The sequence below is a fragment of the Sesamum indicum genome, linkage group LG13, assembly GCF_026168435.1.
Source record: "Sesamum indicum cultivar Baizhima isolate 11 linkage group LG13, ASM2616843v1, whole genome shotgun sequence".
NCBI classification, from domain to species: domain Eukaryota; kingdom Viridiplantae; phylum Streptophyta; class Magnoliopsida; order Lamiales; family Pedaliaceae; genus Sesamum; species Sesamum indicum.
Window position 1 is genome coordinate 11,563,749 of NC_142669.1, and position 20,813 is coordinate 11,584,561.

General features: G+C 33.3%; 1 protein-coding gene across 3 annotated transcripts; it reads left to right on the forward strand.

Moving 5' to 3' along the window:
• The first annotated feature begins 2,558 nt into the window (after nucleotides 1–2,558).
• On the forward strand, nucleotides 2,559–9,099 carry LOC105176834 (Peptidase C13 family). Of its 3 annotated transcripts, XR_016063821.1 has the most exons (12): nucleotides 2,559–2,768; nucleotides 3,183–3,224; nucleotides 3,337–3,481; nucleotides 3,779–4,008; nucleotides 4,463–4,520; nucleotides 5,831–5,908; nucleotides 6,057–6,145; nucleotides 6,487–6,568; nucleotides 6,930–7,118; nucleotides 7,227–7,375; nucleotides 7,824–8,004; nucleotides 8,709–9,099. XR_016063821.1 is itself a non-coding variant. In XM_011099760.3 (11 exons), the coding sequence occupies exons 1-10, from the start codon at nucleotides 2,620–2,622 to the stop codon at nucleotides 7,371–7,373; spliced, it is 1,209 nt and encodes a 402-aa protein (XP_011098062.1). In that variant the 5' UTR covers nucleotides 2,559–2,619; the 3' UTR covers nucleotides 7,374–7,375; nucleotides 8,690–9,099. The 3 variants fall into 3 exon arrangements, 2 of the variants coding, with proteins under 2 accessions (XP_011098062.1, XP_011098061.1); XM_011099760.3 differs by lacking the exon at nucleotides 7,824–8,004 and having other exon boundaries at nucleotides 8,690–9,099; XM_011099759.3 differs by lacking the exon at nucleotides 7,824–8,004.
• Nucleotides 9,100–20,813: the final 11,714 nt, after the last annotated feature.

The following is a 20,813-nucleotide window of genomic DNA, read 5'->3' on the forward strand; positions in this document are numbered from 1 at the left end:
ATATATTATTTTCAAAACATACTTATTTATCTTTGTTTTTCTCTATCTATCTCTACAAAATACAATAAAACACTTCGAAATTAAATCCAAACATTATGCATATTTTCTCAGTAAATCCGAATCTTCCATTTTTTCTACTTGCGGCGGAGCGTGGGACGGGGACTAGGCGGCACGTGGGATGCGGCTTGGACGAAGCTTCAGATAGCTGCGGACTCCAAGTGAGATGACGCTGACGGCAGGGGGGATGCGAACGGCAAGCGCGGATTGATGGACGAACAACAAGTGGCCGATAATAGCGGACGAATGGACTGACGACAAGCGATGGACGTAAGGCAAACTAACGGACGGATGGCATGCGGATGCTGGGGTGAAGAGGCGGAAAGCATGCCATAGGAGGCGATTGCTGCTGGTGGTGACCGCAGGCGGTGCGGGAGTGAAATCACAATAACGAGGCCATATAGTCTGCAAGAAGAGAAGAAAACATAGGGCGAATTGAAATTCTGCAATAAGAGTACCTACATTGGGTTATGGCTTTACAAGAAAACAAAAGAGAAAAAATATAAGCCCAAAATACAAAATTAGTTTTTATACCCAGATAAGGTGTAAAAAGCTTGAGCCAAACATTTACCTTATTTTGGCCCATCTCAGGAATGGGCCAAAAAAAATCCAAACAAGGCAAATTCTTGTTTTCTCTTGTTTTCTGCTACAAAAATTTTCTTTTTTTGTATTATACATAAACACAATTTTCTATGTCTTGATTTTTATATATTTACTTTCATAGAGGGTTCTTCCTGTTTCCAACTTGTAAGTTTATTAAAAGCAACTTGAAATTGTTCTATCAGTAACTTTTATATTTTCCTCTTAGGCATTTCCCCACTCCTGCTAAAAACATATTTGTATTATGAAATAATATAAAATTGTAACAATACAAAAATTAGAATGGAGAGAACAGAAAAAAGTATTCTTATGTCATTTTTTTTAATACCAATACAAAAGGATATGCTCTAAAATTACAAACCAACAGTCTCATGTACTAACTGTGAACCAAATCATCATGATGAGGGGAGATGAATCAAAGGTTATAATTTGTGAGGGCATGTAAAGAGTATGGGAGATACATATAAACATTCACAAATTCTAAAACTCAAAACACTCTCCTTGGATGTTCATCAGTCAAGAATATACCTCATCAAAATTTTTCTATGAAAACTTATTGAAGGAAAAAGAGAACATTATGCTTTAGTTTGCAATTATATACTGCCTCGTTAAAAACTTTACTAGAAAAACCTAGTGGAGAAAAATCATGGTCAAGGAAAAAAGAGTGCAATGCCTTATTGACTCAACCATATTAAAATATTAATCGAGATCTTTGAGGCAACGAACCCCCATATTATGGGCTAGCTTCGCAAATATTGCAATAGGAAGTGCCTTGGTGAACAAATCTACTAGTCCATCACTTGAACGGACTTGTTGAACATCAATATCGTCATTCTTTGAAGATCGTGAGTGGAGAGGAATTTTGGTGAAATATGTTTATTCTATCTCATTCAATGTACCCTTCTTTTAGTTGAGCAATACATGTCATATTATCCCTGTATAAGATCATCAAGATAATCTTTCCAAATGATGATCCGCAAGTCCCTCTGATGTTTTGAATTACAAGTCTCAACCAAATACATTCTCGACTTGCCTCATGTATTATTATAATTTCTGCATGATTCAATGACGTCGACGTTATTATTTATTTTATAGATATCATGAAATTGTTGTACAGTCATAGGTAAATAAAAAGTCTGTTTGCGATCAGTTCTTATGAAGATCAGACAAATATCCAACATTTGCATAAAAATATTATATCAAGTCTTGTATGATTAGCAAGATAATAGTGCGCCAATTGGACTAAAGTATGGTACTTCAGGACCACATAGTTCTTTCTCACTTTCTTGAGGTCTTAAAGTGTTATTATTCACATCTAATGACCTTACAACTATCGGGTTGCTCGATGGATATAATTTTTCTATACAGATCATCTCTTTAATACCTTTGTGATATAAACTTCTTAATGCACAAGGATTTCATTCTTTAAATGTTCAACTTGCAATCCAAGACAATATTGTTCTTCCCAAATCCTTCATCTCATATTCTTTCTTTGAGTAGTTTACAGCCTTTAAAAGCTCTTCTATTTTAGGATTGGTAACCAGAATGCCAATTAAATTTTAAAGGTCGTCTAACAACTAGCAAAATCCATCAGACTCCATTAGGTTTGCGTTAACTTTTTTATTGTAAATCGACCAAAACACTATTATGGATTATAAATTATAATTCATTTACTTTTATTGACTAAAAATATAATTTTTTAAAAAATTTTCCGCCCACATTGTCTCAATTTTTTTAAAAAAAAAATAAATAGAAGAAAAATATTGATAATTTCAAGACTCTGTTCAAATATTATATAATTTTATTAAAAATAAAAGATATTAATAAATTTTTAAATAAATAAAATATATTTTAATCAGTATTGATGGTTATTTTATGAGTTTCCCTGTTAACAAATAAATAAAATATAACATGACTTAAATGGAGCTAAGGTCTCCAGTAGAAGATGAATAGGAGCTGAAAATGGAGAGCTTATGCAATTCCACGCGATTGTTGATTTCGATTCTTCTGCTTCTCCTCTGCAATGCGGTGCCATCACGTGCTTCCGATTCTTCTTCCACAACAATGCATACCAACAATTGGGCTATTCTTGTCTGCACATCCCGCTTCTGGTATTGTACTTTCTCGATACTCAACCTCTTCGATTCGATTTATTGGACATAGGCTGCGTTCCTTCACTTTTTTGCTTCCTGTGAAAATAGTTGGAGGGATTCTGATGACCGAAACCGAAGAAAATTAGGAGGGTTTTAGGAATTTCTGCACTATCCTTCTGTTTTATCTTCCTTAGTTCGATATTATATCATATCCGAAAATTGGGTTCCAGATATCGATATAAGGTGTTCAGTAAGTTAGTATTTCTGTTTCTGAATTTGTTTTGGTTTTAAGACTGGGTGTTGCTGGTTCAGTGGAAGATGAAAATTTAAGTGAAAAACTTGGGAATTATGGGGGGCTTCTGTAATTGTTATTATTGCAGCTTGTTCCTGCATCAGGATTTAATTTCGGTATGCTAACAATTTATCCTGCAGGTTTAATTATCGACATATGGCCAATACTTTATCTTTGTACAGGTAAATAAGAATTTATTCTTCATTCCTATTTATTGTATTTTATGCATCATTACTCGTGGCACCAAGTCGAAATGAGTTTTTCTTATTTTCTATATGTTTTTTTTGCTTATAGAACCGTTAAACGATTGGGAATACCTGATGAGAGGATAATTCTTATGTTGGCTGATGATATGGCTTGCAATGCTCGGAACAAGTATCCTGCGCAGGTGTTCAACAATGAAAACCACCGGCTTAACTTGTATGGGGACAATGTTGAGGTGGGTTCTGTATATTATGATTGTCCCACTCTCCCTTATTCACACATCAATGGATTTTCTGAAAGAATGATCCATGCGCTAAGGCCATTTAGCCAGACAGTTGAAATTCTGGAATATAGACTGCTTGCTTCTGTACCCCTTTTCTTAGCATCTGCAGGATTGGTATGCTTTTCATGAGTAACCCATGTGAATATGTAGTATAATTATGATTGTCAAACTTATGTTTATCTATTTGATTTGAATTTTCTCCTTTTCGTATTTTGATTGTGTCCCTAACAATAGCATGCTCCATTTTAGGTAGACTACCGAGGTTATGAAGTGACTGTTGAGAACTTCTTGCGAGTCTTAACTGGCCGTCATGAAACAGCTGTGCCAAGGTCAAAGCGACTTCTGAGTGATGAAGGTAGTCACATACTTCTATACATGACTGGTCATGGGGGAGACGAGTTTCTGAAATTTCAGGACTCAGAGGAGCTTCAGAGCCATGATTTGGCTGATGCAGTGAAACAAATGAAGGAAAAACGCAGGTTAGAGATTGGGTAACTTGTATTCTTGAATATGTTTTACATTTTGACCTTTTTAAATTTTGTATTAACTATGTGATATTTTCAGGGAATATAAAGTAAGAGATGTTTGAACATTAGCCTATTTGTTTATGATTTCATTTCCACTTTTCTATTTTGAAATAGTAATTAAAGTGAAACCATATTTGTTTACACGTATTCTCGTTGGAAATATATTGATTTGACACCATATTTCAATATAAAATACAATCTTATTAACTAATTCAAACATATTCTCATTTCACAGAAATACACATTTTCCCACTGAAAACTGAAAATGAAAAACCTCCTTACCCAGGGACATGTGATATTGACTTAAATAAATTCCTTTTTCTGAATGTCATGCTGAACAGCCAACAATCAAAGTTTATATCAAACTATGGGATAATGAGATTGCATCTTTTTGTCCAATTATCAGATTTAAGGAGCTGCTGATAATGGTAGATACTTGCCAAGCTGCCACCCTGTTTTCTCAGGTGAGTGATCTTATTCCCCTTATTCGCATGACAGATCTTTCTACAGTTTTTCTTACTTCTCTAGTGCTGATCTGACTGTCCCCTGCCCCCAACATGTGTTTGCATTTGACATGTGTTAATCTGCTTTTATAGGAACTTTTTGGGTAAGCGCAAATGTTCCTCTCAGTTTCTCCCTGGTTTCTACTATGTTATTGTTAAACCAATGTACCCCATAACACCCAAGTTGAAGACAAACATAAGATAATGCTTTGATCTTTATAGTCTTCTTTGGGGCCTCAATCTCAATTCAATTTAGCGTTTCTTTTCATGACAATAACTATTAGCAAAGTTCCTTTGAGGCAAAAGCTTTCCGTTGTTAAGATGTATATCTTCTTTTGCTTGAAATGGCTCCTCATCGTTCAACTGTTTAGATCCAAAAATCCATGCCATTTGGAGTGACTGTACATTTCTTGACCTCCAATTCTAGAAAATGGTCACATGAATCGACATAGTTTTTATTGGCCCACAGGTGAATCAAATGGATACCAGCTAATTCCATTTCATGATAAATGCAATTCGGTTTCCCTTCTGATGAACATAGTTATAAATGCATCTTACAAGCCCAGGCGTAGCAAATGGTGCATTGCCTTTTTATGTGGTGCTTTCAAAAATTGGGCAAAGCCCAATTTATTTTGATGATTGGGCTTCTCGCAGTGTTTAAAAAGATGGGCTTCAACAAGCCCAGCCTTAAACTTCTTTTTTTCTTTTAAGAAGCCACAACACCCCGGCCACCCCCCCCCCCACCCAAAAGAAAGAAAAAAAAAACAAGAAAAGAAACAAGAGAAAAACCTTGTTTGTGGCTTCTCTTTTCCAGCACAGTGACTGTGTCTTCTCTTTCCGAGCACAACACTTTCATCTTCTATTTTATGCTTGCTTGTTTTACAATGATTTTGTATGATTTGCTTTTGAAACCTTTTTTGGTTTTCTAAACCTAGTTGTTTTACATATTTCTTTTGTGGGATAATGGTTAAATCATCTCTAGTGTTCATATTTAGTTGTTAAAACATACTGATCTATGAATATATAATTTATTTATGCATATATGCTGGGCTTTAAAAAGGCATGTGCTGCGCTGTGCGCTGCGCCATGACTCTAGGGCACCTTTGCACCGTGATACGCCATGTGCCTTTAACAACTATGCCTATAAAAAGCAAAAAGAAAATGTCATTTCCTTCTTTCAGTTCAAAGGATATACTTCTATGGTAGCACTTTGTCTTTCAGAAGTTGTTTCAAGTTGCTTATGTAAAAAAGGCTTCTTAATTGCTTGGCAGCTTCAATCACCAGGTGTTTTGGCTATTGGAAGTAGCAAAAAAGGAGAGAATTCATACTCGCATCATCTCGACTCTGATGTAAGTATTTGTTAGCTTATTTCTTTGGCTTCTTCCTGCATATCGGTAGGAATTGATATTCTGGACATGACGGATTGCTGTAATTCTTGCTTTCTACTCAGCCATTTACCTTTTTTTAAATATCTTTTTCATTTGCCTTTTCATGCAGGTTGGTGTATCTGTTGTAGATCGATTCACATTCTATACTCTTGCTTTCTTTGAGAGGTTGAATATGTATGATAACGCTTCATTGAGCAGGTATTTGAAAGAAAACTTTGATTTATTCATAACTCTTATGATAGTGCTCAGTCCTATTGTTAACTTCAAGTCCTTGTGTTCATGTGAGCAGTAGGTGATCCTTGGTCTTCCAAATAAAGGAAGCACGCAGGCTTTATTGTCCACTTGTTTTTTTGTGGAGTGTTATGGAAGATTACTTGTGTTTTTTATGCGTCCTTCCTGGCTTGCTCTGCAGAATTGCCCTGATGAGAAACTTTTCATAATTTAACTGTTTTCTGTTTTACCAAAAAGCTTTCCTTGTTTTGCGAACATCTTAATTAATAATTAATGATAATACTTTTGAGTTGTCCTTTGTTTTGCAGTCTTTTCAATTCTTATAATCCAAATTTGTTGATGTCAACTGCGTACTATCGAACTGATTTATACCAACGGAAGTTGGACGAGGTATGTTAGTGAGATCCTTATTCTTGTGTTTTACTGGGTTCCGCTCTATGGAGTTTATGGGGTCTCTTTTTTCTTCCTGTTTTGTTCCTTTTATATTATATTGCTCGTCTTTGGTGAAGCTTTAATATGATTGTTTATGGATTCCATTTTCTGTTTCTACGTGCTGTAAGTAGTGCTAGTCTGAAGAGGAAGTTGAGGCCAGATTTGAGGAATATTTTTGCAGATTGCTCAGGAAATGTTTGGATTACCTAATTTAGAACAACTAATGAATAAAACCTACCCAGTACACATTTCCTTTGTGATGAAATAGCTGTCTTAGATTTTCAATTAACTTCCCTGTTTTCTCTCCTGCTGTTTGTAGGTACCAGTGACCAACTTCTTTGGTTCTGTCATGGAAACTATCCATACTGATTCACCTTATCGAGCTTTCTCAGGCATATCCTCCAAAAGATCTAAAATTGAGATGCCTTTGGATCAATCAGACAGGGACAACCGAAGAACACTACAAGGTTCAGATGTTCCACAAGAATTAGGTGACTCTAAAGTAAATGTGAGATTTCTATATGCTTGTAACTAAATGATTTATAGTTTTAACTCTTATTTAGAAACCAAATTTCTTAAAATTGAAAATGACTAGGTTAAGGGTTTCATGCTGCAGGCTGAACAAACTAGTTGTCCATTTACACGCACTTGGAATATTGTTCTTGGCCGGATGGAAAAGCTGAAGCAATTAGATAGTTTGGTGAACTATGGTTTGATATTGATGTTCCCAATTGCGGCACTGTCTTCTTGGGTTTCACTCTGAAGGTGAGAAGCATCATAAACTGATTCGTCAGTCTTTAGAAAGTAAACTTTTTAATACCACATTTTGTTGCTTTTTTCCCAGCTGAACTCAATGTTTATTATGCTTTCTTTACTGCTTTCATGTTCTTAACTACATTATATTGTGGATTGCTTAAGAATTGTAGCCTCAGTGTTCGTGACGCCTAGCATCCCATCAGTAGTTCTTGTATTCTGGAAATTGGTTTGTATCTTTCTTTGCTATACCAGAGGGCAGTATATTTCCATTGTGCAATTGGTGGTGCTATGGTGCAGTTATGTCATGCATTTCCATTCAAACTTTCTGAAATTGAAGGGGCAAATTATATGGAATGACTTAGATTTGCATGTTATCTTAATGCTTGAAGCCTAAAATTTAGTACGTCAGCCTTTTTACATGATCAATACATCCCACCAATTGTCTTCATGAATTCAGGTTGGATACATCGATGTCATACCATTTTCTACCTTGGCTCCAAACTCTTAGGGTTCGTTTGGTTTGATGAGGGGAAATGGGAAGTGAAAAGGTGGATGAGGAGGGGAAAGGATAAAAATCTTCCTTTTAGTTGTTTGGTATGATTGGAAGGGAAGTAAATCTCAATACTTCCTCTTGTTTGGTAAGAAGGAATGACTAATTTTTGAATTTTATTGATTAGCCTTTTCTCTTCATTTTGTACTAGAAAATAAAAACTTATGTTATACTAAAATAATTTTAAGTTGCTAAAATATTAAATTTAAAAATTTATTTATAAAAATATTCATCAAACAAGAATAAAACAAGAACAAGAATATTTTTTATATGGCTATGTTTCCTCAAAGATTATGTACGGATGTTATCTAGAAGAAAAGGAAAAAGAAATGGAGGGAAATTATATGTATGAGTAATGGAGTAAATAAAAATAAAATATGTACTTTTTTATCTTTTTGGCCTTATATTTCACTTTTCCGCGTGATTTTGGATGGAAACAAAATTGGGCTCTGAAAATGTTTTATATACATCTAATTTTACTTCCTCTGTGTCAATTCTCCCTAACCAAATACCATATTTTTCTTATACATCACTTTTTACTTCCATTTTTCTTATACACTCATTTTCACCCCAACCAAACAAGTTCTTAGTTCCCACCATCGTACAATCATCTCTGTCTGTTTTTTGGGTAAGTTCCTCTTATCACAAAAATAATTTATTTGCCATATGTTAATGCTGCTGGCTTATTAGAACAACAATATAAATTTTCTTGGGATATTCCACTGTTTATCCATATTTACTAGTTACTACATTTGCCATTACATAATCTGCAGCCTTGAAATGGAAGTGCAGGAAACTGCGTTTCAAGACGGATGGTGGTTTGTGTGAATCAGAGAAGCCACCAATCACAAAGTTGCTATCGCAAGTTTTTCAGCAGATGACTTGAAGGAACTGAAACCCGGAGGGAACACTAGATCTTGAGCAGTCAAGCTAACTAACAGGTTCCAGGCTTGACATGAACAGAAGTCAGAAAGATGTTCAGCTATAGAGTTGGTATACTATTCTAACCATCTTTTTGAGCATAACAATGATGTTTTGTAAAATTTGTCATCTTAAACTAAAGAACATCTTGGAAGCATAGAGCTCCACAGACATAGGTCAAGAGAATTGAATTTGAACATTTTGTAAGCAGCTTTCTAAACTTTGAAATTTAATCTTTACTTGTCCTCTTGGTTTTTGTGAATCTTGCTAGTATTGATTTGTGGATTGGCTACGGTAGTTGGTTATTCTGAAATTGTGCATCTCTGAACTCCGTAGCTGGATGTTACTTCCTGAAAGAATAATTGGTCAATGACATCTATATCTATATCTGTTGATACTATACTATATATAAAAGTATGAATAGTTCTTCTATAAATGTTTCTCATCATCAATCTGAATAAATTCAAAAATAACACATACACACAGCTGCTCATCATACACAATCTCTGGCTTATGTGGAGGAACTGGAATGAAGCTATTTTTAACAATACACCAATTAATGAATACTTTATCAGTTTATCACTAAGAAAGCAAGATTGCTTACACTTTCTCACTACCAGGATTTAACTTCACAACTAGAGTTAGTTGTAGCAAACAGATTCGTATCAAATGGAATACGCCATCTTCAAGCTTAACATTGACGGATCAACTATAGGAAATCTATGGTATTAGGGTATTGTTTCGAGATCATGAAGGTGAGCTCATTGCAGGTTTGATGAAATATACTTGTCCCTCTACTAACAATAATGCAGAAATGCATGCATTATGGAAAGGCTTGAAAATGGCATCGGAGCTCAATGGAGAGCTTGATCACCAAAACTGAACTTTGATCGGGTCCAGCTCTGCCAACCAAGATTCCGCGGAACCTTCTTCGGGATTGCTGGCGGAATATTGAGTGAATTCGAAATCAGTCATTTTGCAGCACTGCTACAGATAATCTAACAAATCAGCAGAATTTTTGGCGCAGAGTGCTTCAGCACTCTGTTTTTCACCCACCTAAAAAGTTAGCATGAGTTTTCTTAATCAACTGTTGCATATTCTCAATTTTTATTTTGTCAAAAGGTGCAATTTTTCTTTCTTGAAATTTTGGAGGCATAATATCTGATGTGCATTACCTTAAGAATAAAGTTACAGTCAATTTTATGTTTACATAGAAAAAGTGATGTAAATTACATGATAACACTATATGTACATTACAGTCAAATAAAAATTTATGCACGCCATCACATACAGACAGAATAAGTACATTATATTCAAATAAAGTTTGTGTCCGTAGAGACTACGTGCCACCATTATTAGAAAAATTAAATAATTTTACAAGTTAATTGTAGTTACTTTATATTTTAAGATGTCCAGTAGTTGTTGCTAAACACACCTTCACCCCCATCACTTTGTCCACTCACTGTCCGTTTTTCTTCCTCTTTTATGTTTCTTGTTTATTTGTTTGTGTTTTTTTTTTTTTTTCCCCTGTGTTTTCCTTTTGGTTTTTGGCAACTTGCAACTGCTAATGGAAAGACAAAAGTAATGCAATTCTGGCTCATTGTCAAATTAAAATATGAATTCATACAATAAGTTCAATAAAATTTTTCAATCATCCTAATATCAATTTCTCTTAAAAAAATATAGTAAGAATATGTGAAAAAAATAATTTTGGACCTACTATATATATGTATATATATTTTCATTAACGAAAATTGGAAACTATTTTATAATATACATCTTGCTATCGTGGTATATAATTCTCTAAGGGCTTAATGCAATTTATCCATATGAAGATTAGAAATGAACAAATTACTCATAAGATAAAGAAAAAAGAAAAAAACAACAATTTACCCTTTGTCGGAAAAGGTACATTGCTTCATTATAAAAAATACAAGGTGGTAAATTGCTGTATTAAAAAAAAAAGGAATGTAAATTATTATTTTATTTTATAAAAAAAATAATTTGCTCATTTATAATATCACAGAAGGGCTGCTTGCGTTTTTCCCTATCCTCTAAATATGTAAGAAAAGAAGGGATGAATAATATTTTACAAATTACAATGCTAAAGTTGACATTAGTACAAGAAGTTTGAGTTCAATTTAAGTTCCTTGGAATGATCAAAAGAGATTGTCAAAAAGAATAAATGAAAGTTCAGAATGATGACTTATTTAATTGGTGATCAGTAGTTGCTTGTGAAGTGGATGCTGAAAAATGGGGCTAATTAATATTGCATGATGATAATCATACTAAAACTTATATTCTTATCGTACCCATAAATATCGTTGACAGAAAAACTGTAATTTTAGTTTTGCAACTTAGGAAATAATGTTTCTAGTACTGTATGAATAGATTTTCGTAATTTAGTTTTGTAACTTTATAATTTTGATAATTTTAATTCTTTTTAGGCCAATTTGACCGGAAATTATAATTACTTGCAAGTTTAGTCCTGCAAATAAATTTATACAGGACAAAAAATGCCAACTCCCTTAAGTTATAAGACTGAAAATGGCAACCCCCCTAAATTATATGACTAAAATTATTATTTAATTGGATCATGTGTAAGTCACATGCAATTTGTGAAAATTTTCAATTTTTTAAAGTTACAAGACCCAATTGCAAAATTAATTCATATGGGTCCACAAATACCACCTCAATAAGTAATAGGACTAAAATTGCAATTTTTTGACCGCAGACTGTCTTGAAAATTATGCAGATACTACATAAAGATATATATTTTTTTATATATATATATATTTTCACTTTTTTTTTGTTTAGTTTCGTCCAAAATGATAAGCTAATACGAGGCCTAAGTGCAGGCCCCCTCCAGTAAACATAAGGATTAAAAGAAAGGAGACGAGTAAGTAAATTTTCTTGATACACAATTATGAAATTGGATGTATTAAATTTTTGGAAAAATTACATTTTGTTATTTAAATTATGCCCTTTTTTATAATTTACTATCGAATTTTTTTTTGTGTCAACTTAGAATCTGAACTTTGCGAAATTTGCACTTTGTCATATATGATCGTTTTTTCTTGATTTTTCTATTAGAAAAAACATCACATGCTGTACATATGTGACATCAAATAACCCTTAAATAGCATATTTGCACTGCATGCGATGTCTTTTCCACAAAAAAATTGGTTGAAAAACAGTTATAAATGACAAGTGTAAAATTTTGTTGAGATGGTAAGTTGATACAGAAAAAAGTTTAGATGCTAAAGTATAAAAACAGTCATAATTCGAATAGCAAAACATAATCAACTCTAAAATTTTTTATTGTTGATAATTATTTCTAAGATTATATGAAGTTTTCTTTTATTTGTCATACTCAAATTGGAAACAATATTATTTACGTCAAATATAAGTGATCAGTTCTAATTTGCTGATGGATAAATTTAAACTTATTTAATTGGAGTAATCCATAGTTGAGTACTATAAATCTTTTTACTAATTTCGTTGCATGTACTTCTAATTAACAAGTATTCTTGAGTGGACAAGAATTCAATTATTTCGCTTCAATATATAGTACCCATACACAATATTATAAGGTCGTGTTAATTAATATTTTAAAATTTAACCCGGATCGACTGGTCGGATTAGTAGAACCATCACCCAATTCATAACACGGTAAGATCCAACTCATAAAACTCGGACTAGCTAACAACTGTTCTATTTTTTTAAAATTGTTCGAACTGCCAGTTGAGCCAGTGACTCGATTGACCCAACTTTGAATCAAGTGATCAACTGATCAGTTCATGAACGTTTTTAAAATTTTTAAAACTCGATAAAATTTGAAATTAAACCCATGGCATTTTATATGAAAATTGAAAAAAATACCAAGGAACCAACACCCTCATTATAATAATTATTTAAATTGTATTTTGATAAATGAACAAACTCATTAAACCCATAATCTAATTTAATTTTAAGAACTGTGGATGCTAACTATTTATTGAAAATAAAATTTAGTTATAACTTAATTATAATGGGAAATAGTTAATTATGTTTGTTGTTTATATAATTCTTCTATTTTTATTCTTGACCTAAAAATTTTAATATAGTGATTTACTATTAAATTTTATGTGACACTTACAAGATATTTGTTGCTTCTCCTTATTTATAGGATGATAGAATATTAATCACAAACGCTTATATCTCTCTATTCCAATAGCAAGTAATTGGCATTTTGCAGCTCAAACACAATATTTTGACACATTTTACCCCTACAGGCTAACATCCATTTTACCCCTGTATATTTTTTAGGCAAAATTGCAATATTGGTCCCATAAGTATAGGGGGTGGTAAAATTGGGACAGTAACTACAAGACTGGCAATTTTAGTCCTGTAAGTATTGATTTTTTGACAATTTTGGTCCTTCCGACCAAAATTGCCAAAAAACGCGGCGGAGGGATTTGGGGCTTAGGGTTCCGATGTCCACGTGCGCAATTTAAACACATAGGAGTTTACGTGGCTAATGACGTGGCTAATGATGTGGATGAAGCTGAAATTAGAGAAAACCAACGATCAGTGCCTCCTCCGGCACCTCCTCCTCCACCCCTGCTCGAAGCCACCGCCACCGCCTCCAGCACCGATACCAGCAGCAAAGTTTCAGTTTTTGGTGGAAATATGTTCAACGATTCACCCGAAGAAGAGTGGTACGACAAAAGAAATCGCGACAGGGATAGCTTCGTTGTGCAAAGGTTAAAGGAAGAGAAAGAAGGGAGTGTAAAATAGAGATATTTACAACCATGCCACTCAGAATTCTTCTCCACCTTCAATAATCTATTAAAAAACAAGTAGCAAAAGCAAGCGATTCCAACAGTCCTCCACAGCTCCGCCGCCCCCGCCACCTCCACCGCGCGCTTCATCAATACTCAATTCTTTATTCAAAAATGGAAGCAAAAGCCAGCGCTTCAAAAACGTTACCACCACCCACCCCCTGCACCACCTCCTCCCCCAACAACTCCTCCCTGGCTCCGCCATCTCAACACCGGCAAGCCACCAAAACCCACAAAATCGAGCCCACAGTACCACGAGAACGTGATCATTGCCCCACCATCTCCGCTGATCCCACTGCCCCCACCTCCCCCTTTGCCCCCATTCAGAATGGCGGAACTCAAATTCGTCGCCCAAGGAGATTTCGTGATGATCCGCAGTGCACATAGCTCCCGGTGCAATTCGCTTGAGCTGGAAGACATAGACTTCATGTGAATGAAATCCGACATCGGAGACTCAGCCGGGCCCTCCATTTCTTGCCCAAGCCCAGATGAAAACGTGAAAGCCAACACTTCCATAGCCAGTCTCTTTCCCGCCTAAGCCACATCATTAGCCATGCAAGCTCCCAGGTGTTTAAGTTGCGCACGTGTACGTCGAAACCCTAAGCCCCAAATCTCTCCGCCGCGTTTTTGGGCAATTTTGGTCGGAAGGACTAAAATTGCTAAAAAATCAATACTTACAGGACTAAAATTGCCAGTCCTATAGTTATGGTCCCAATTTTGCCACCCCCCTATACTTACGGGACCAATTTTGCAATTTTGCCTATTTTTTAAATAGTTAAAATCTTCTCTGTGTTTTAGAAATTCAGTATTTCGATAAATTCAGCAAAAAAAATCCTCCTCTCTTTAAAAACTACAGAAGGTGGGGTGCACACGTCTGAAGTGGGATTGGGCTTCATTTTTTGCGTATTTTGATATTTTTTACTTTAATTGATTAAAATGTCCCTACATTGTATCTAAAATTACAATTGTTAAAATGACTTTTTTAAAAATTTCTTTTTGGTCGTTGTATCTATGAGGGTGGTTAAAACATTTTATATGGCTAAAAGTCATGACAAATATTGTACCATGGCTCGTAGCTATGGCAAATAACTTCTTATTGGTAGAAAATCTCTGTTTTTGCAGTAATTTTATTTAACCGTGGTCAATTAAAATTATTTACCATAGTTTTTAATCCATAACTATTAAACTTGTAGTCAATAGTCATTTTTTTTTCAAGGGATTGTAGTTGTACAACAATCTTCCATGATTTCTTTGTTGTATAAAACCATGGGGGAAATTATATTTTTTGTGTCACACAGTAGAGAGTATTGCATTTCTGGTCCCATAGTTTACGGGCTTAGTGCATTTGGTCACTTGGGCCGAAAAATTGTAGTATTTTTATCTTATGAAACTAAATGTGCCACAGTAATTATCCTATGGAACCAAAAATGCTACATAATGTGATAAGCTCATAAACTGTAGAACTAAAAGTACAATACTTCTATCGTGTGGGACCAAAAATACAATTTCCAAAAATCATGATAATATTTTTCTCATTTTTCACATGCCTTCTAAAGTATTTCTCTTGCTTTCAATCTCACAAGATTGTAATAAGCTTTAGGAAAAAGTGCAAGCAACCTCTTGTGATATTGAAAATGAGCAAACTACTCATTTATGAAAAAACATAGTAATTTACCTCTTAGTGTTTTTAAAAATACAACAATTTACACCCCCTGTATTTTTCAAAATGAAGTAATTTTACCTCCCTATCTAAAAAGATAAATTGCTTCATTTTAGAAAACACAGAGGAATAAATTGCTATCAATTTTTCATAGAGAACTAATTTATTGTAATATCACAGAAGGGATAAATTGCATTAAGCCCTAAGTTTTGGAAGTAAATTGTTTTGGGCGCGTGAGAAGTACAAAAATAATTGTTAAGTAACTTTGTAATGTATAAGAAGATCAAAACTTTCAATTTTACTCACTTTTTTTTTTTTTTTTACCGCTTCAACAATTACCTTTTCTATATAGCATCAGATTATATTTACCTATTCGAATTATATATACATCACAATTACGGCTACAAAAGTTTATTAACCACATTTTGGTTAACAAAATACAAGAAATATTAAGCGAGAAACAAAATAAAATTAACTATACATTTGAGGGCAAGGAGTGGCTCTAAACAAAAGCAAGTAGCAACCGGAAGAAGGACTAGCCAACGTCCATCATCGATCGAGTTACATTCTACATCACAGTTTTATTGCGGTTTGTCATAAGCGCCCAAGTGATGAAAGCATCCAAAGTGTATTGCTCACCGTACCCATTCGAGGCAATTTTCAGCCTAATCATGCCGTTCCATCATAGTAAACCACGGGATATTAGATAGTCCCCAAACCTACCTACCTAGAGTGTCATCCCACATGGTATGATTCTCCCTCCTCCTCCTCAAGATCGTCGAGCCTGCCATGCGGTTGTGTTTTCATTTTCAATTTTTAGTATAAAATATGTGTTTTGGATTTGTTAATGGATTTTCGTGTGACAATGAGAACATATTTGGGTTAGTTGATAGGATTATATATTATTTTTAGGCAAAATTGCAAAGTCGCTCCTATAACTGTAGGGGTTGGCAAAATTAGTCCAATGAATACTGGACTGGCAATTTGATCCTGTAAATGTTAATTTAGTGGCAATTTTAGTCCTTTTGATAAAAAATATAGATAAATTAGCCGGACAAATTGGGGCTTAGGGTTCCGGCTGCTAACTGATCTCAACTTATATATGTGGCATGGGCAGGGGGAAAAAAATGGCACACCTAAATCACATGAGAAGCATTTGGCTGCTAATTTTGTTGTAAAGTCCCCCAAATGTGTAAGTGAGGTCTATTTGGATGTCGGAACCCTAAGACTCAATTTTATTTGTTAACTTCCGGCCAGAATGACTGAATTTGCTATAAATATAAAATATAAAGTAGTAAAATTGTCAGTCATAAAGTTACAGGACCAATTTTGCCACCTCTATACATACAGGACTAATTTTGCAATTTTGCCATTATGTCATTAGTGGTGTCAAATCAGTATATATTCTGTTATTTGATAAAAATGATATTTATATTTTTATATTCTTTATTTAAATGAAATTAATAGTTCTATTTTTTATTAATTCAGAATTGCCAGTGATATCATATCAAAATATTATTAGTTTATAAATTAATTATTAGAACAATTTTATATGTATACAAATATATAAAAGAGTAATGATTGAGAGCAGGAGGAATACATACAAATGAACTTATTTTCAATTTCATCACTGTTTTAAAGAAATGGTAACTGAAATTAAAAACACAACCAAACTATAATGATTCGGACAGTAGTTACAATACAAATAATTAACAGACTGCATTTGACCAAATTTGTACATTAATCAGCTAATGTATATATTGTACTGATGAAATTTCTAATTAATGGGAACATTTTTTTCTATTAAAATTAAGCGTTAATCGTATTTATCGATTTTCATCCTTAAAGTATACCTAATCAAACACCCTACATTAGAACGTACCAAAAGGTCCACCTAACTTAATTCCATTAATAAATCATTAAATTTGTGCTGATGTGGTCTTTACGACTGTTGAATATATTTGTTGGAATTTTTTAGACTTTTTTGACTATATATACGTTTGAGTTGTTACGTACATACTTGTGCACGAAAAGATCAAGGAAAATTGTATTAGAAAAATCAAGTCAAGTACACCAAAAACACAATATAATAGATTTTTTTCCTTCAGGTTTAATTGTAAGTTTATATTAAATTTATTACGTTTAATTGATAATTATTTTAAATTTTACTAAAACGAGTAACAAATGAGACTAATTTTGTAATTTGAAAAATATTCAGAAATTCCAACAGTTTTTTCTAACATTCATAAAGACCGAATCAATTTCAATCTAATGGTTTTACTAAGGTTGTTAAGTCAGTTGGACCTTTTTTGTACGTTTTGAACATTAAGGGTGTTTGCAACATTAGGTTATTTCAAGCATTTGTAAGTGTAATTAACCCTAAAATTAAGTCATAACAGCAAATCACAATATGTACAAAAAAGAACTATCTATAATGACACTCCAAAAAATTACTCTGTGCAGCGTTGGAAACGTGTTGGATATGGATATGGTTCGGACACGACATCCGATGTCCAACACATTTTTGACACGTTTAGGATTTCTTTTATAATTTAAAAAATTTTGGGGTTGTCATTAAAAAAAAGGAGTTTTGGGTTTATAAAAAAAAATAAAAAATTTAATTCACTCCTCTCTAAATAAAAATTTTGGGATGAAAGTATTAAAATTTGTAGAGACGGTCACGACAAATTTTCATTAGTAGAAATACTGAAAGAGTTTGTGGGATTACTAGAAATTCTTCACATCATATTTTTTTAAAAATAATCTGTATCTATTTTTTAAAAGTTGCATTTGGTTAAGAATTTAAATATAATATCTGCTTATTTTATGTTATATTTTGATACTTTTCATATTACATATTTCAACTTTATAAGACATTAAGAATATATATGTAATAAAAAAATATATTATAAATAGCCGTGTCAATATTGTGTTGTATTATAATTTTTTTTAAATTTTTCGTATCGTTATATCCATATTATATTATGTCCGTGTCAATGAATCACAGAGAACTATCCTTGATCCCATAGGAGATTATACATTATAGACATTGGGTTAATTGTATTTTACGGCGTGTAATTACTGTTAAGTACAAAATCTATTTGCCCAAAAGAAAAAAGGAAACAGAAAAAAAATGGTAATGTGGATTTTTGTTTTTTTTTAAAGGCTCATAAATCCCACTACAGGGAGTCTGATTGCCTTTTATTTAAAAGTTTACAAAGTGGGACAATTATATTTTTAGTCCTTAAATATTGTCACTAATTTGTTTTCGATTTCTAAATATATTGAAATTTTATTTTAATCTTTTAACTTCTAAAAATATCAACAGTTTTGGTTCTTAAGTCTAAGTATTCACCATTTTGCTATTTCAAAGAAAAACATATAGTCTAATGAATTTCTTATGCTTATGATCAGGCGTAACATGATTCCAAAAATAAAATTAAGCCTCCATAAATTCATATCTTGTTTTGACCGTCTTGTCGTAGGTATTCCAAGTCCTCGATTTTACGGAGTTCCTCCAACCATACTACCGCAACAGATGGTTTGTAGGTACTTCTTGACTCCTTCTGTAACAAACAACACAGTCCTGTTTCGTTTTCTATCATAAGGCGTAAAAGTTGGGTAGATAGGTTGAATAAGCCGTTTTTTACTGAAGGAGCTAAGTACCTATGAACCATCTGTTGCGATAGTGTTGTTGGAGGAATCCGTAAAATCGAGGACATGGAGTACCCGAGAACAAGACGGTCAAAGAAAAGTACGAATTTCTGGAGGCTTAATTTTATTTTCGAAAGCATGTTGGACCTAATCATGAGCATAGAGAATAAATAATTGGACTTTATGTTTTCTTTGAAAGGGAAAAATTTTCACTAATTAGGCCTAGGACTAAAACTATTAGTATTTTAAAAGTTGAAGGACTAAAATAAAATTTCAATATGTTTAGAAACAAAAAACGAATTAGTAGCAATGTTTGAGGACTAAAATTGTAGTTATCCCTTACAAAGTCTATATCTCATCGTGAGAAAAGAAAAAAGAAAAAACATAAAGTTTACAAAATCGTATTGTTTTTCCTTTTTTTTCCCCCTTCTTTATGAAGAATTTTTATTTATTGTTATTATTTATCGAAAGATCTATTGCATTTATCCCTAAATTATTATGCAGATAACACAATGGAGGGATGCTCCTTTGCAAGTAACAGAACCTTTTACATTTCAACTGTCAGAAATTTGGATAAAATGTATTTTTATCTCATAATTTAAGTTATTTAATATTTTTATTCTTTAACTTTTTGGGACAGTATTTTGGTCTTGTATCATTTTAATTTCCTTAATCTCAATCTTTTTGTTCGCTGAAGTTCACTCCACCAATGAGAAGGGTGGACTACGGCAACAAATGACTGAAATTATGAAAATTAAAAATGATGCAGGCACTAGAAAAATATGATTTTCCGTTACGGTTAATAACTATTGTTAAAAGAAGAAAATCTTGGCAAATTCAAATTAACCACGACTTCTCGACGGCCATTAGTCATTGTTTCTACAAGTGCGGCCGAAACTTTAGTCATGGCCAAAATCATGATAAATGTTTTGGCAATGACTAAAAACCACGACGAATATTGATTAATCATGGTAAAAATTTAAGTTTTTTTGTTTAAATCCTAGCCCTAATTTATTTACCCTGACTGTTCGTTTTCTGCACTGATTTTCTCTAGTTTCTTCTTCTTCTTTCTCTCTTTTTCTCTTTCCTCCCTTTCTCTCAACCGCCGCATCTCTCGCTGTCAACTTTCTGTCTCTCACTCTCCTCGAATTCTTTTTTGATAATCAATATCCCTATCTCTAATCTCTAAATCCTACCTCTATAAATACCTCAAGAGGTTTTTTAGATGAAGATAACCCTGACTAAGAAATCTCCCTCTTCTTCTCTAGCTCCGATTGAAAGCGAACCCGGTTGTTCCTAAGTGGAATTCTGGTGTGGTGTTATGAGTGGTCCTTTGTGGATTGATTTCTTGGTGACAATTGTGTTTCGGTCTATGTGACTAAGGCCTTAGTGGTTGTTTGAGTGGCTTAGCCTTAGTGGTTGGTTTTGGGGCAAAAGCAATCGGTTGTTGTGGTTGCCGGTCTGTGTGGTTGTGGGCTATCCTACCAAATTTGGCTTCTTGAGCCAAATTATCTTATTCTGTTATTATTCTTTCATTTATTATTAAATTTGTAAATATTTGGTCTGTGTATCTTGTTTTGTTGATTCAGTAACATAAATTGTATTAAGAGTTTTCGTAACTCACTAACTTTCCTGTAATAATTGAGTTAGAATTTATTTATTTGGGTTCATCACTGCTGAGATAAATTTCCAATATTATAAACTCTAAGATGATTGATATTCCAAAAGATAAAAATATCCTCGTTATTTTCAATTTTAACCTTTACATAGTTCACACTATTATTTAATAACGAAGAATTCTCTTTCTCTCCAACCTTAATCCTATGATGCCCCTAACAT

Coding starts and splice junctions, on each gene's coding strand:
- LOC105176834 (XM_011099760.3), top strand. CDS start 2,620: ATGGAGAGCTTATGCAATTCCACGCGATTGTTGATTTCGATTCTTCTG. Junction 3,225..3,336: donor AATACTTTATCTTTGTACAG/GTAAATAAGAAT, acceptor TTTTGCTTATAG/AACCGTTAAACGATTGGGAA. Junction 5,909..6,056: donor CGCATCATCTCGACTCTGAT/GTAAGTATTTGT, acceptor CTTTTCATGCAG/GTTGGTGTATCTGTTGTAGA.